Source organism: Ambystoma mexicanum, chromosome 11 (assembly GCF_040938575.1).
Source record: "Ambystoma mexicanum isolate Mex_15411 chromosome 11, UKY_AmexF1_1, whole genome shotgun sequence".
NCBI classification, from domain to species: domain Eukaryota; kingdom Metazoa; phylum Chordata; class Amphibia; order Caudata; family Ambystomatidae; genus Ambystoma; species Ambystoma mexicanum.
This window is the reverse complement of record NC_090934.1, coordinates 1,063,248,552-1,063,263,949: the sequence shown is the minus strand read 5'-3', so window position 1 is coordinate 1,063,263,949 and position 15,398 is coordinate 1,063,248,552. Positions and strand designations below refer to the sequence as shown.

Below are 15,398 nucleotides of genomic sequence, written 5' to 3'. Positions count from 1 at the left end.
CCTTGCTACCGACTGTACGGGGTCGATTTAGCCCCCGGCTTTCGAACCTGGGTTAGTCTGGGACACCCTGGCTAAACTTTCCTAAAGCCTCTCTAAACTCTTTTTGAAGCCTCTGCAAGACTTTCTAAGCCTAGTGTAACTGTGTGATCTTGGGCGCATTTGTGCTCTGCTCTCTCCAAGAGTGGGCCCAGCCTTTGAACTTTGGCTCACCAATGACTTTTGCTCTTCTGCCTTGCTAACAGTGTTCCTGAATCTTAGAGTGGTGTACCTTTCCATATTCTGTCTTTTTCCCTCCCTTTCTCACAAACTTATTGGAGTGCAATCTAGTTAAGCCTCACCTCTGTATGAAAATAAGTGGTGTTTTACTGTGACTTATCTGATAAGGAAAAAGGGGTGTATATATTACAATAATAACTGTGTTTAGAATATTTTACAATAAGAGTGCTGGAGTGTTTCAACTGTGTGTCTTTAAATAAATAATTATATACTTTGATACCAAAACTCTGGTCAGTGTTTGCTTGTATTATTGTATCTGAGTGCCTATTGGGTATACTTTGCACTGCCTAACTCTTCTTGAGGGAAGTCTGACTGCTCAGCCACAGCTACCAGGTAAATCTGGGTGGTGCAGACTGCTACCAAGTGGGTTTACTGCCAACACCTGTAGTCTTAAATCTTTTGCAGTGGTCCCTAAGGGAACTGCACAGGTTTCTGCCTAACACAACCGGGTCGCCCTGATCAATTGTTTGTATACAATTGCACGGTCTCTAGAGAGTCAATGGACGAAGTCCAGAAAAACAAGCCCTTACAGGCTTTCAATCAGGATGTGTCCCCATTCTCCACACTCGAATCATTGCATCCCTTTTGGAATCATACTTGGTGGTCGCATTCCCGTTGGACTTTCACTGACAGGTCGCAATTTGGGAGGTTCCCACTCCGTCTTCCGGAGCATCGAATTAGGCCATCGGGAATTGCCTAGACTTTTGGATATGGGATTATTCACGCTGGTAGATGATTTAGTATTGGACAAATAGTTCATTGAGCGACCTTGACCTGCCTTTTGATATGCAGAGGATATGTTTTCTGCCTCTACCAAGCTGGGCCGATGATGTTGGCGGACCCAGCGTTGCATAGGAATAGGCAGAGCTTCAATGAATTGTTCCATAACTATTTTCTCGGTCATCTCTGGAATTGTTGTGTTTGCTGTCTGTAACCACTTATCTCCCAACTCCTTGACCCGATACAAGAGTTGCCGTGGAGTTTCCTCTGCCTGTAACTTGACCTCCCGAAACTTCAACCTGTATGCCTCTTCATCATGGCCTAAGCGTTCCAGGACCACTCTTTTCATATCTGAATATGTCATCTCGCCCGTTGGATTGGCTGCCTGTTATGCACTCTGCATCTCACCAGTCATAAGTGGCGCAATATAATGACACCATCTTTCATTAGGCCATTGCGCATTCCTGGCGACCCCCTCAAAATTGACAAAAAAATGTGCAGGATCTTCTCCAATAGAATATTTTTGTAGCACTGAAGCTGGTACTTGAGAATGCCTGCATACTGCTGTTGCTTCCAATAGTTGGGCTTGTTGTACTTGTATCGCCTGTTGAAAAGCTTGTCTGTCAGCTTGTGCCTGTTGAGTTTGAATCTGTAATGCCTGTTGGAGAAGTTGTTGGCCCTCACTCAGTGTTTTGATGAGTTCCTCCATGGTGTTCTCCTCAATCCCACTCCTGACACCAAAATGTAGAGAATTTAAAGATGTATCAGTTAAAACAAATGAGTGCTTAGCCAATAAGTAGGTTGTTTGGACTAGAAGAGAGCCCAATTCTTTTATTTCTCAATTCTCTTTTCTTTTTTTATATTTCAGAAAAAAGGATGTATTCTCTCTCGCTGTTCAGCTTTCCTCCACAGGATACTCCCTCGTGATGCATCAAGGTAAGAAATACTTCTAATTATTTAATGTCTCTTATGTTTTCTTTCTTCTATGCTTTTCTCATAAACATTTCCTTGGAACACTTTCTATCTGTGTATTTACTTTCTCAGTCTTTTGTATCTCTATTCTTGCTTATCTCCTCTATTTGGAATTCTCCTTATGTGGATTTCTTCTCCTGTCTTTCTATTGTCCAAAATCCCTATATGTTTAGACTGTAGAATACTTCTGTCTCTGCCTCATTAAGTTCGGTCTGTTGTTTAGAGCTCCACCTCCTGCTTCTGTAGTTTAAGAGCAGTATCCTTTAGGGATCAACTTCAGTCTTATATTGTTAATAACGTTTTGCCCAAAACAGTTTCTCCTCATCTGGCGCAAGCATCGCCTTTCTCATTACACTCCGAACTTCAGGCGCAAAGGCGCCAGCTTAATACAAACAGGCGGCGACAATGATGCCTTTCATTAACTTTCTCCTCAGGTAGCGCAATGGCGCCTACTTCAAATACACTTCCATTCCTTACAACGCAATGGCGTTGTTTTCATCACGGATCATGCGGCGTCATCAATCACTTGCTTCGGTATGGACCTCAGCTCATACCGCACAACGGCACTGCTTTTCTTTAAAGTTCATGTGGCGATAACGATCGCCCTTAGTTTCTTTTGGCAATTTCGTTCTTATCCAAACCACACATTCATTCAGCGGTCTATTCGTGGGTAGCAAACATTAGCTTAATGTAAGGTTGATCTTCTTATTCTAACCTTACGACGTGTCACTCACTGTTCTGAGAGAGCGACCACGATCGCTTCCTTATTTCTTTCTGCTCTCGCCTTTTATAATCTTCACGCCAGCACCCCATCGACCGGAGCCTTTCATCTATTCACCTTCTCTTCAATAAGCCCACAAAAAACAGTCGTCCCCGGCTTCCTCCTCCTCCTAGCAACCAGGATACAAAAACAAAGGAAGTCAACAACCACAACTCTTTCAGTGATTGGCCAATTAATCTGTCAGTCTTTCCCTGTAGCTGGTGAACAACCTTAACCCTTTGTTGCCCTGTTTGACCTGATATTGCCAGTGCCCGTGCCTGATTGCTTCTCTGCTGTTTTCTTTACATCAGATTTGTCACAAATTGTTTGTGTGTTCTGTTGTACAACCGGGTCGCCCTGATCAATTGTTTGTATACAATTGCACGGTCTCTAGAGAGTCAATGGACGAAGTCCAGAAAAACAAGCCCTTACGGGCTTTCAATCAGGATGCAGGAATACCGAATGGGAAGCGAGCGTGGGCATTGTATTATCTTGCAGTCACCTTTGGAGTAAGGTCTGCTTTTTGGAGCAGTCATCGAAGGAGGAAACTGTTACATCTGGCTTGTCAGGAAAGAATAAACACCAATGGTAGGTTAATCTAAAAATAAGAGTTCTACTCTCATTTTTCTTCTTGCACATAAAGACTTGAAAGCCAGAGGGTTTGCAATACTGAAAACATTCAAATGGTGTAGAAGCTGTTTTCAAGAGTCTGAATGGAAAGCAAGTTAGAAAATGATGCTTGGGTGTTGAGGAACTGAGACACACATTGTGTGGCCCTGCATCAGAGTAATACATAGGACACCTCCAGCATGGTTTAAACATAGTTTATTGATGGGCAAACAGCTCAAAAGGGACCAGTGAGCACGCTTGTGGATGGAAACAAAATTGAAAAGTGACGTCTTAGGTGAAGTGAAATTTAAAAGTCCCTCATAGTTGGATTTAAGTCTAAGTTTAAATCCAATTGGTAAAGGTCCCATTATTCTAGATCCGTTCATTCAGTATCGGACCAATAAAAATGGCAAAAGCTGCTACTTACCGTCTGCCAGAAGCTGCTATTATCGGTTAGTATAAACTCCTCCTGGAGAGCGGAAACATCCAAGGCGGCCAGTTGCTCCTTCCCCTTCTTCTGGCAATACTCCATGTACAGGCTCTCAATAACTCTATCATTAGAAAAAAGGTGATAAGTCAGATACTTACCCTTTCATCATTAAGCATATTCAAGGCTAGTTAGAAAACATAATGGGTAAAAACATATTGTGTTAAAGTGTAATTCTCCTGTTATAGTATTTCCTTTAAACTAGTCTTTGAGAATGTTACAATCGACTTGTAAACAGCTGTTATTATTAATGATGCATCTATTTTGGCATGCTCTTCTTCGAGAAAAGTTTAAGTTTAATTTACTATTTGTGGACTCTTTTCTTTTCACTGCTTAAACATCGAAGTAAAATCATTCACAACAATGTTATACACTTTTATATTTGGAATGATTGTGACAATTTTGTTAATTCAAATATATTGCTAATATTATGTTTTTTGTTCATCTGCCTGTTCTCAATGGTCATCTCAAGGGGTGATAATTAATTATGACCCTTGATTCTATGGTCTTACCCTTACGTCCACACCTACACCAACCCATGAATCTCATACCATCCCTCAGCCCTCCCTGCAACTGAAACACAAGAAGCACCAATACAATGGGGGTAATTCATGGAATCAGGCGCAGATGCAGCGCACGCGGCTGGCGCAGACAGGGAGCGTGCGCCAGCCGCGTGCACCAAACAGTATTTAGGCGCACTGCGTATTCATGGATTTCACAAGCCATGCAGCCGTGGCACAGCGAACATCCAGCAGGGCCAGTTACGCCCCCAAGAACACCCCTTGCGCCAGAAAAAGCAATAGAAATCCCCAATACGGCGCAAAGGACCGCGCTAACCCAGGACCAGTTTACAGTGCCCCTACACCGTAACAGTGTGAAAAACTACACCTAGCCAGCTCACGCCAGCCAAAATGCGTGAAAATCTCCCTGTGCACCCCCTTCAATATGCGTACCGCGCTCGCAGCAGCCAAAATGTGTGAAAATCTACTCGCGCACCCCCTTGAATACGCATACCCCGCTCCGCCTTCCAAATCGCGTGAAAATGAACTACCATAACCCCGCAAATACACGTACCCTGCACAGGCAGCCAAATCGCGTGAAAATAATCTCACGCACCCCCTTCAATATGCGTACCCCACCTGCACCAACCAAATCGTGTGGAAAGTGCTGTGCGTGTGGTGACAGGTGTCGGTGTGTCCCCCCTGTGGTGTGGGCTGCCTGTGGGGCATGGCCAGGGGTGATGGGCTGCCTGCGGGGAATGGCCAGAGGTGATGGGCTGCCTGCGGGGAATGGTAAGGGGTGATGGGGTGTCCCCTGTGGTGTGTGTGCTGCCTGTGGGTCATGGTCAGGGGTGTTGGCTGGTCCCCTGTGGTGTGAGCTGTCTGAGGGCCCAGGACCTGAAGTCCACCCAGCGCTTCAGGACACGGTCGTAGTCGCGGGATGCTACCCCCTCTGCATTGATGGCATCCACAATGTCCTTCCAGATCCTCCTCCGTCCATCCCTGTCGAGGGGCGAACTTGAGAAGAGGACATCATAATTCCCCAGGACTCACTCCACCAGGATTCCAACTTCATTTACAGTGAAGCTGGCAGCCCTCTGCCTCTCTGACTGGGGGTTGCCAATGGCCCAAGATGGTGTTGAGTCGGACATGGTAACCCCTGAGGCAGGTGTGGGTGGGCAACTCGGTCTTGGGGCTGGGCTATGGAGCGATGGTACACCAGTCGGGAGTCTTCTGGGACAGCAGAGGTAGTCTCAGGTACAGGATCCCTGGCTATGGCTTCTGTGCAGGCACCAAATAGCAGGGCACGTTGGTAACAGGCAGGCTGGCAGCAGCAGATGGCTCGTAGGCTGCTCGGGGCTCTAGGGGGCAGGTAAATGGCCTTCTGGGCAGGAGCGTGGTCTTCTGTGTGTTGTTGCGTAGCCAGATTGATGCAGAGTGAGTCAGCATGTGAAAAAACAGCACGTGAGCGTGTAATCCGAGGAGAGGCCCTTAGCGCGTACGTGTCGTGACGCGCGCAGGCATTGCCTTCGCCAGGGGTTAAAGGTCTGCACGCGTAAGCAGTTCGCTGTACGTGCTTTTTGTGGAGACCGACCGCGTGAGTTTCTTCTTTTTGTGGATTCGCACGCGATTACTTCACAGCGTTTAAAGTTCGTACTTGTTGCTTTGGTGGGGGAGTTGCGCACACACGCGTGTGTGTTATTCTTTTCCACGCAAGGCAGACCGAGTTGTGCATGCTTATTTTTCCCACTGTGGTTGCCTCTGTGTCGTGCACCCATTTTCGAGGTCAGAGTAGCCCGCATGTTCCACGCGTATGTATTTTTGGTGTCACAGCATACTGTGGGAGGTTTATTCCACACACGTGGGCTACCGGAAGTTGCGTGCACGTTTATTATCATTTTTTTTGGTGCCTGAGCGTTGCGTGAACTGTCATTTTCACCAGGGGTCACAGAGAGCCTTGCAGGAGCACAGGGGTGTGTCTAACATCACATACCCTGCCCCCTTCAACCCAATTGCCCAGGACAATTGTTATGTGCACCTTCCATTGGCAACATTCCATCTGTGCCATGGTTGGGAGGACACCAAAAGGGAAGGGCAGCAAAGCTGGGTGACTTCCTAAGCCTGGGCATGGTGGGGCATGTGGCCAGGAAGTCCAGGGAGGCCAAGGTGGACGTGGAGGGGACGTGGCCAGGGTGTACCACCGGGGCAGGGTGTCCAGCAACTTGCTGGAACAGCCATGCCACCACCCCTAGCTCCACAGGGAGATGCTGCTGCTGCAGTCATCCCCAGCGCACATCTCACCCCACAGGCAATGTCATCTGCTGGCAGGGGCCACCAGGTGGTGGAAGCTGCAGGTGCAGCTGTTGCAACCACCACCCAGGCTCAGGGTCAGCTAGCACAGGCTGCCTTGCCACAGGACTCCCAGGCAGATTTTCAGGGCAGGAAGGCCAAGCCATGTGTGTCCCAGGCCTCTGTGACCAAGGAACATGTTCCTGGGGCAGTTTTGACATCTACCACGCATAAGCAGCCTGGTGGTGGGAGCTGCATGGGCAGATGCAGCCAACACCACCCCGGCAGTGAGTCTGCCAGCCAGGACTGTGTCGGTCACAGCCCTTGGCACTGAGGCAGTTGTGCTGCTCGGTCCTGGCAACAGCACCCAATCACACAATGCAGGTCTTCCGTCCTCATGCCAATTCCAACTCCCACTGGCCAGTCCACCATCGCCACTGCCCCAACTGACCTAAGCAGCATTTGACTCTCAGGGTCCGCACAACCAGCCAAGAGGAGGAAGTATGCGTCTGCGTGTGAGGTTGTGACCCCAGACACGGCATTGGCCTCCGGCACGGCAAGGAAGATACCTTTCAATAAAGAGGAGCTAGGCTTCCTTGTGGACTACGTGTCGGCACACGACCGCGATATGCTGGTGGGCGCAGAGTGCCATACTACACCTGCCCAGCATCAGGTCCACTGGCAGTTCATTGCGGATGGTGTGAATGCAATGGGATATGAGAGATGCACAGCTCAGGATTGCCACAAGCGTTGGACTGACCTCCGACGCTGTGCAAAACAAAAGCGGGCCTCTAATTACTCCCTAACTCTGGTGACGGGCAGTGGGCCAGCACCAGAGGAGGATGAACTCACTCCGCACAAGGGAATCGCTGCAGAGTTCATCGATCAGGGACAGATACAGGGAGTGGGAGAGATGCCGGATTAGGATGCAACGTCCGGTGAGTGTTGATGCATGTGTGTCCAGCCCATGTGTGTTTTGCTTGTGTGATGTGTTGTGATTGACTGCCAGTTGAGGCTATGTATTCATGAGTGACATGTGTGACACATGCAATGCTTTGCTGTTATGTGATTGTCATCATGCAGTCTGCACGCAGGACATGTGCTGCACACAGGGGAAGTCATCATCACCACACCTGCACCCTACCTACATGCAAGTCACTCAACGGCCTCTCCTGTCCATGTTCAAGCTCACTGACATGTTTGCATATAGCCTGTGCTGTAGTTCCACCCAAGACTCAGCCTATGTCATCACATGACTGACGGCTATGTGAGGCCACCCTGCAAGCTGCTGCTCCTCAGAGGCATGCATCCTTACCTCTCCACCACCCTGCAGTTCACTGTCTCCATGGTACTGGCGGTTTCCGTGTTGGACTACTGCTATGGGCTGTTCCCCTTTCCTGTGTAGAGGTACACTTCCCTGTGCAACCCTGCCATACCTGTGCTGTGGGGTACATCCTTTGTCCTTGATGCAGGGTGCCTCACTTGGACCGTGCAGATGGCACAGGCTCAGAGCGCACATGAGTATCATTCATGGACCATTCCATTCCTGCAAGTCCCTATGGGTTCGTGGCAGGCTACTCATTGTACCACATCTCCAGTATTTTATCCGTCTCATGGTATTTGCTCATCCATGTCATGCTCACTCAGGGTCACTTCATCATCATGCACATGTTTATGGTGCCCTTGTCTGTGTCGGGCACAGGCCTCCCTCTGTTACAGCCACCTTGCTTCTAGGCGACTGGTGTTGTGTCTTCTGCCTGCATAGATGTACTTGTCATGTTTCCTCATGTGTCCTGCTTTCTGTCCTCCTCTCATCTGCTGCGGACTCAGTTGTCTAAGATGATGCAATTGACACCTGCATAAATTGTCTACTACTTCACAGTACATGATGACTGCACTTGCCCTTACAGTGCCGTCATGTCACAGGATTGACATCACTACATTTCGGGTTCTGTTGATAGTTGAGGAAGTACACATGTGCTGCACTGCACCCACGCACTTCTGAGCCATGTTTCACCCTTCAACATGCCTATTCACTGGAGTGTTGTCAGAGTGACCGTCCATGTATGTATCCATTTGCCTCCCTTCACTGTATTCAAGTCACTTGCGTTGTTGCATCCTGTGACACGCGTGCTTTTATTGATATTAATGTCCTTGCAGTGCATGTTGACATGCATTTCGCACGTGTCATGGACACTTCTATTTGACATACTGCTGTGGCTATTTGGCAATTGTGCCATGGTTATGCTACCTGCCATCTCTTAGTTGTCATCTGTACGTCCCCTTCCATTTCATTGCTACTGCATGCATACCAGAGTTTGTGTCGTGTGTGAGATGGCTGCCTCATGTGTTGGCCCTCAATATAGTGTTGTATATGTGTGTGGTATGTGCTGCTGACATGTGTACTAATGTTTATTTTAATTTCTTTACAGGTGATGATGCACCAAAAGCAGTGGAGGAGGAGATGCCAGACAGAGTGGAGGGTTCAGGTCACCATCCCAGCACCAGTAGTGGTCGTGGGGTGGTGGGCTATGAACATCCCTCAGTGCTCCAGGCCATCCTGCCCAGGCCTGCCTCTAGGTATGGCTCTGAAGATCTCTCTGACTCTGATGTTGAGTTGGATGCTCATGAATCCATGCCGTCGAGGGTGGGTGATTCTGCAATGGATTCTGTTCTGTCCGCCACACCTGCAGTGGGGGTAGACCCCCTCAAGGGACCAGTCAGTGTGGTATGTCGGCCTGTGGTGGTTACGGGTGCAGAATCACACTCCACACCAGTTGCTCCTGTTCCTGGGACAGCAGATCGATGGAGGAATGCTGTCCTGCAGCCGCAGGCTCTATCGGCACAGCAAGGTCCACTTCTCCTCGGGCCCTGCAGGCGTGGTGCCCAGCAACGCTGTGGCCGTGAGCAACTGGCGGTACACTGGGTGGGAGCAATTCATGTATGTAACACGCAGACCAGAGATTGGTGCAGCTGAAACACTCTCTCGGCGGAACTCCATGCAAGCCAGGAGGAGGTCCGTCTGTCACGTGAGGCCTCCCTTGCAGAATTCTGTGTTATACATGAGGTGGTGCATGGGGACCTGCGTGCCATATTCATTCGGAACCAGGCTCACCAAGCCCGGATGCTTGCTGCCATGGAGGGGCTTGCTGGGGCTATGAGTGGTCAGGCACTTGTGCCACGCACACCTCCTGATGTATACCCAGGGCGTGACGACGACATATCTCTCACTCAGGTCATGCCGTGAAGACCATGAGCCCATGGAGGATTTTGTTTAGTCTCAACATCGACACATGTGGGTGTTGAGGTGCACCCTGCACCTCCCCCCTCCTGGATGGCCCACCAACCCCCCCGGCCATTTTTATTTTTTGTCTGTTGCACATTTATGTTGCAGTGTGGTGCTATGTGGCATCCGATGGCATCCATTTTGTGTTCCGGCTGGGCCCATACAGGCTTGTCTCATGTTTGTGGCTTGGGGTCTGGACACATATGCCACTCCTGCTTCCCCTTTCCATGGGCTTGCAAGGATGGCACCGTGTGACAGTAACTTACACAGAGGCATTGGACTTCCGTTATATCTGTGGCCAGTCTGAAGTCCTACTTGTGTATACACCCCTAGTGGGGATTCATGATGGTTTCTCCAGTGCATGGTTGGACAGCATTTTGGTCAGTATATTGTTGACCGTGCATGGTTTCATTCTGCTAATTCATGTATTGCCTTGACTGTATACATTGTTGATGCACTTCATGCTGTATGCGGTTCCATGCCCACTTTAGCTCTCAAGGCCACTCTCATGATGGTAGGGGGACGTGTGGTGGCAATGTCACATTGAGGCACTTGTGCTATGGTGTTTACTCACTGCCTGACTGTCACTGTTGGGTCCTGTGTTGATGATGTGTTATGCTGGTACATTGATAGTCCTGTGTTGGCTTTGCTTATGATGTGTCACAAGATCAGCAATATGTTTTCGTTGCAGATGTGTCCACTACTGAGTGGTTAACATGGTAAATGTCTGTTACACTGTGTGTTCGTGCATTTCCCATGCTAACATGCATTGAATCGCCTTGCAAACACCCCCAAAACACCCTCACCCCAACCCCAACATGCACCCACCCACACACACACTACTTGCCTTCTGAGACATGCAGTGTCCCTGCTGCACATGTTCACATTGACTTTCATGATCGTGAACTGGCGCAGCTGGCTCATTTTTCTACTTTGTTTTTTTATCCAGCTGCAGGGGTTTCCAGGCCAATGACACCACTCACTGTACTGTGTGGTGTAGTGAGCGGGGTGTTGCGGGGGCACCCGCATTTTCATTTATTTTTTGGGATTCCCTGAAATGCAAACCACCAAAGGTTCGAGGTTTTGCTTTTCAGGCCTTTGGTGGCATGCATTTATGTACTTTTAGTATAGGTTGGATGTTTTTGCTCACTCTTTTCTTCAGTGTGCGTGTCTGAGGGGTTTGTCTGTGGCCTGTTTCTCATTTGTAACAGTGCGCTTTGTGACAGCTGTGTCATGTGTGTTAATATTTTTATTGAAGTTTTCACATTGCATGCCATTGCATGGTGTGTGGGGTGGGTGACCTGGGGTTGAGGGAGGTTTAGGGGACATACCAGCATTTGGATGTGCTATTTTGCATGGGGGGTTTGGAATCTGTGGCTTGCATGTGTGCATTTTGATCACACAGGTTTGGGTTTAAGTGGCTAGGGATGCACAGAATGCTGCATTTCCAAGGACAGATTCTCAGGGTGTTAAGGTTGTGACAGTCGACTGTCCCTTTGTCATTATCGATTGTCACCTGGAATGTGCCAGGCCTGTGTGCACTCTGCAGGGAGAAGAGATTAGATGAAAAATGAAGCCACAAGCTGGGTACGGGCTGCCTCGCCACATGCCCTTTCCCATCACATGCGCAGCAGCCGTGCGTGTGGTTGGGGATGTGGGGACACCACCATGTCCACCAGTACGCCCCGCCGGGTTGCAACATTGTGCAAGATGCATGCTGCCACAATGATCCTGCACACTACTGGGGGTGTATATAGTAGCTGCCCACCAGAGCGGTCAAGGGAGCGGAAACGTGACTTGAGCACTCCAAATGTGCGCTCCACTATGCCCTGGGTTGCAATATGGGCTGCGTTGTATCTAACCTGGGGTGGTGTGGTGGGGTTTCGTATTGGCGTCATCATGGTCGGTGCTCAGAAGGTAGGCACAGTCCCTTGGGGAGGTGATAATAGTTGTCATCAGTTGGGTTTGTGTATTTGTCTGTGTGTGACATGCATGCATGTGCACAGGCATTTGTACTCACCAATGAGCCATGTGTTGCCATGCCTCTCAGCTTCCAGGTCAAGGTGTAGGGCTGACATTCTGAATATGAAACTGTCATGGGTGGACCCGGGATAGTTTGCCTAGACAGAGGTGATGATTCCCTTGGCATCGCATACAACCTGCACATTGATGGAATGCCAGTGCTTGCGGTTGCGACAGATGTGCTCAGTGGCCCAAGGTGGACATACGGCCACATGGGTGCAATCAATGGCACCGAGCACTCTGGGGAAGTGTGCCACCCCGTAAAGGTCCTGGACCACGGCCTGCCTTTCTGCAGGTGTTCTGGGCATGTATATGTGTCTGCGGACTGAGGGGCGTGTAGTCATGATTGCCAACACCTGGCGTAGGCAGCTTGACTGCGTGGCCTGTGAGACACCCCCAACTATGGCAGTGGTCCACTGAAATGACCCAGTGGCCAAAACATGCAGGACATTGAGCAACTTTTCCAAGGGGCTCAGTGCTTGGGAGCACAAGGTGGGTGATGTGAGGTCATCCTCCCACTCAGTGACCAGGTCTGGGGTATTATGAGGTGGAAACCTATACCTGCCATAGACCTGGTCATCAGGCATCCCAAAAAGGCTGTTCATGGGTAAGAAAATGCAGGGCCTGGCTATCCTCCTCCTCCTGCGGTGTCCCACAATCACTGCTGCGAGGAATGGGAAATTCATCTTAGCTGTGTATGCTTGCTTGTTGTTTGTCCAAGTTGTTATGCTTCGCTGGGCCGCTTCCGCCTGCTTTCGGGTGGCGGATGTGTTTCCGGCTTTGCGCGTCTTTCGGCGTGCACGGGTTTGTCCTATTGAATTCCATGAATACGTGTTGTTAGCGCGCATGTGGGCGTTGCGAGGGTTTCACTGACGTACTTCCCCCGTTATGCCCACATTTCGCATGTTGTTCCCCATTCTGCGTGTTCCGCCCCCTTTTTAGGTGTGTGCGCTCGAAGTTGTGCGCCTTCAGTGGGTGACTTGCGCACAGTATTCGGGACGTCGCTAAGACGTGTGCGCCACGTGCGGATTCAGGGCAGGTCCCAGGTAAGAGTGCCTTCCATGAATCGGTAAACGGGCGCACGCGTGCGCTGCGTTTCTCACGCTTGCGCTATAGATTACGCTGCACAATGATTCCATGAATTACCCTGAATATGTTGTCAAGGATTGCACTGTGGGGGAACTAGGCGTGGAGCAGACGGATTCACTTTGCAGAGACAACAGCTATAATAGCCTACTTCTAGTTGTTTTCATTGAAACACAATCCCCTGTTATTCCCGGCAGCAGAATTCAGCACTAAAAATACTCTGTTTTTGGGGCTAGCCCATAATGTCGAGAAAGGCAGTAGACAGGTTTTGCTGTTTCACACATAAACTGTCCCTTTTATGCCTGCTGGAAATAAATCCTGTTAACTATAAATTAACATTACCACACTAAAACAGCACAAGTCAAATAAATGTTACTAAATGAACAATATTTTCTTGAAATCGTTTTGAATTCATTTTCTGTGCCTAAATGACTAATTTTCAAGATTATTTCGATGAAATCATGTGCGCAGACCATGCCCAGAGGGTGCTGAAAACAGGGTCACCAGATGCAGTGTCAAGGGCAATGACCTAGCTAGCGCAGCAAAACTATGCCTCAGCCATGCCACAGACAGTGCCCACTAGGTACACCATTCCCAACAGAAAGGTTGCTGTCCTTGGTTTATGGCTGGAGGTCACATTCCATTCCTATTCTCTGTTTGGTACTTGGGGCATCCTTCAGCATATCCAGACTGCTGTTCTTACTTGTTGTGTGGCATATGGGGGTCAGTCACCTGCGCCCTCGTTGATATTTCCGTGCTGGTTCTCCCTTCCTTGCTTGGTCGTACCTGCCCCTTTTTTCACTTTCCTTCTCTAGATCGTCTATGGAGTGGGACATAGACCATTACACTTCTTTCAAACACCCATCCTCCATGAAAGGTTTAAGAGAGCAAGTGTTGCTCGGCTGCAGCTCACTTTCCGGCCTCGCTGTATAGCACTACTGTAATGCCCCTTGGCAGTCCTTCACTTTCAGGTCGCTGGTGAACGTGCCCCCTAGATGATGCAGTATTTGGCCTCCACTTTGTGTGTGGCCCGTCCTCTCCCAGTGGGGGGAGTGGCTCGACACACTGTGGGGGAAGCGCAGCTGGGGGCCTGAGGGGTGTCAATGCCCTCTGTGTGTCTGTATACCTGACAGCCCACAGGTGGTTAGCATGCCGGTTCGCCTGCCCCTCACCACCTCTTCCTGGCAGGTAGCGCTCCTCTCTGGTCAGCTAGCTCTCTCTGCTCCACTGCTGCCTTATATTTGGGAAACCCTGCTGGGATGTGCTTCCTAGGGTCTTCTCTTCTGTGCCCAGTACCGGTGCAGCACTTGCAGTTCTCATCACCGGTGGACTACTGTTACTGTACCCCCTCCACTGACTTTGACCCTAGCGTGTCTCCACGTTTTTGTCTCACACACCGGTAGGGGAGGGAATGCCTTACCTTTACGCAGGTTTTCTGCTACTCTCTGGAGTTTCCTGCACTCATTGGGAAGTAGTTTCATCACTTTTATCTCAGCATTTCACCCGGTAGATCATGGTCTCCAAGCAGTGATTTATTGAAGTTTGGAGTAGGTAGTGTAGCAGAGCTGTTCTAGTGAGTCGCCATCTTTCACGCACCCCGTTGACCAGATTTTTAACATGGATACACCCTTAATCTAAACATCTTTGTAGAGAAATGCAAGATTCGTTTTACCGACATGCATTCTCAAAGGCAGTCTCAGATGGATAATCTTGAGAGTATCTGCAGGAGAGTCAAAATATAGAATGGAGTCGTGACCAGGCTCTTATTATTTGAATTTGTTAAGTTACATTGGCCATTTAATACCTGGTTAAATTTCCTGATCTTTCTTTTCACCGCATTTTATGCAACTTTGATTTAATTGATTCAGAACCCTCCAAACATGGGGGCGCATTTGAGGTATTACATTAATAACAGGATATGTCGCTTTTCTAATGAGGTAGGGTCTCTTGGATCAATTAAACATCATTTTGATTGATTGTAGTTTTACCCTCAACCAATGGGATCGGATCCATGAGAGTTTCTGGGCTAGGCTGATGAGTGGTACCCTCACATCGCTAACTACTGCACTTATTTATTGTTTAATAGTGATTCTCGAAATTGTGGGAGGAACCATATATAAACCTTTCACTGTTTCCCTACTTTTACTGAACTATGGCACCATATTTGATTAATATTATGATACTACTGGGTTTATGACTTGTATTTATGTATGTGCGCATTTTTGTGTTCTGTAATTTTTCATATGACGAATTTTGCATGTTATGTGCACATGTTAAAGGGTTTAATAATCTATAAACAAAAAACAATTACATTAATTTACTAATATATTGATGTATATGTATCTTTTTTCTTTCCCTTTTTCCTACTTTTTTATTGATTCTTATTATAAT

The 15,398-nt window shown here is 48.6% G+C and overlaps 1 protein-coding gene across 2 annotated transcripts in view; it reads right to left on the bottom strand.

Moving 5' to 3' along the window:
* The window catches only part of POLG (DNA polymerase gamma, catalytic subunit), a 1,004,779-nt gene that overhangs the window by 486,184 nt on the left and 503,197 nt on the right, over positions 1-15,398 (bottom strand). For both annotated transcript variants that reach the window (XM_069624312.1, XM_069624311.1), the window contains exon 11: positions 3,765-3,888. In XM_069624312.1, the coding sequence (XP_069480413.1) occupies positions 3,765-3,888 (124 nt within the window). The remainder of the gene's footprint in view (positions 1-3,764; positions 3,889-15,398) is intronic.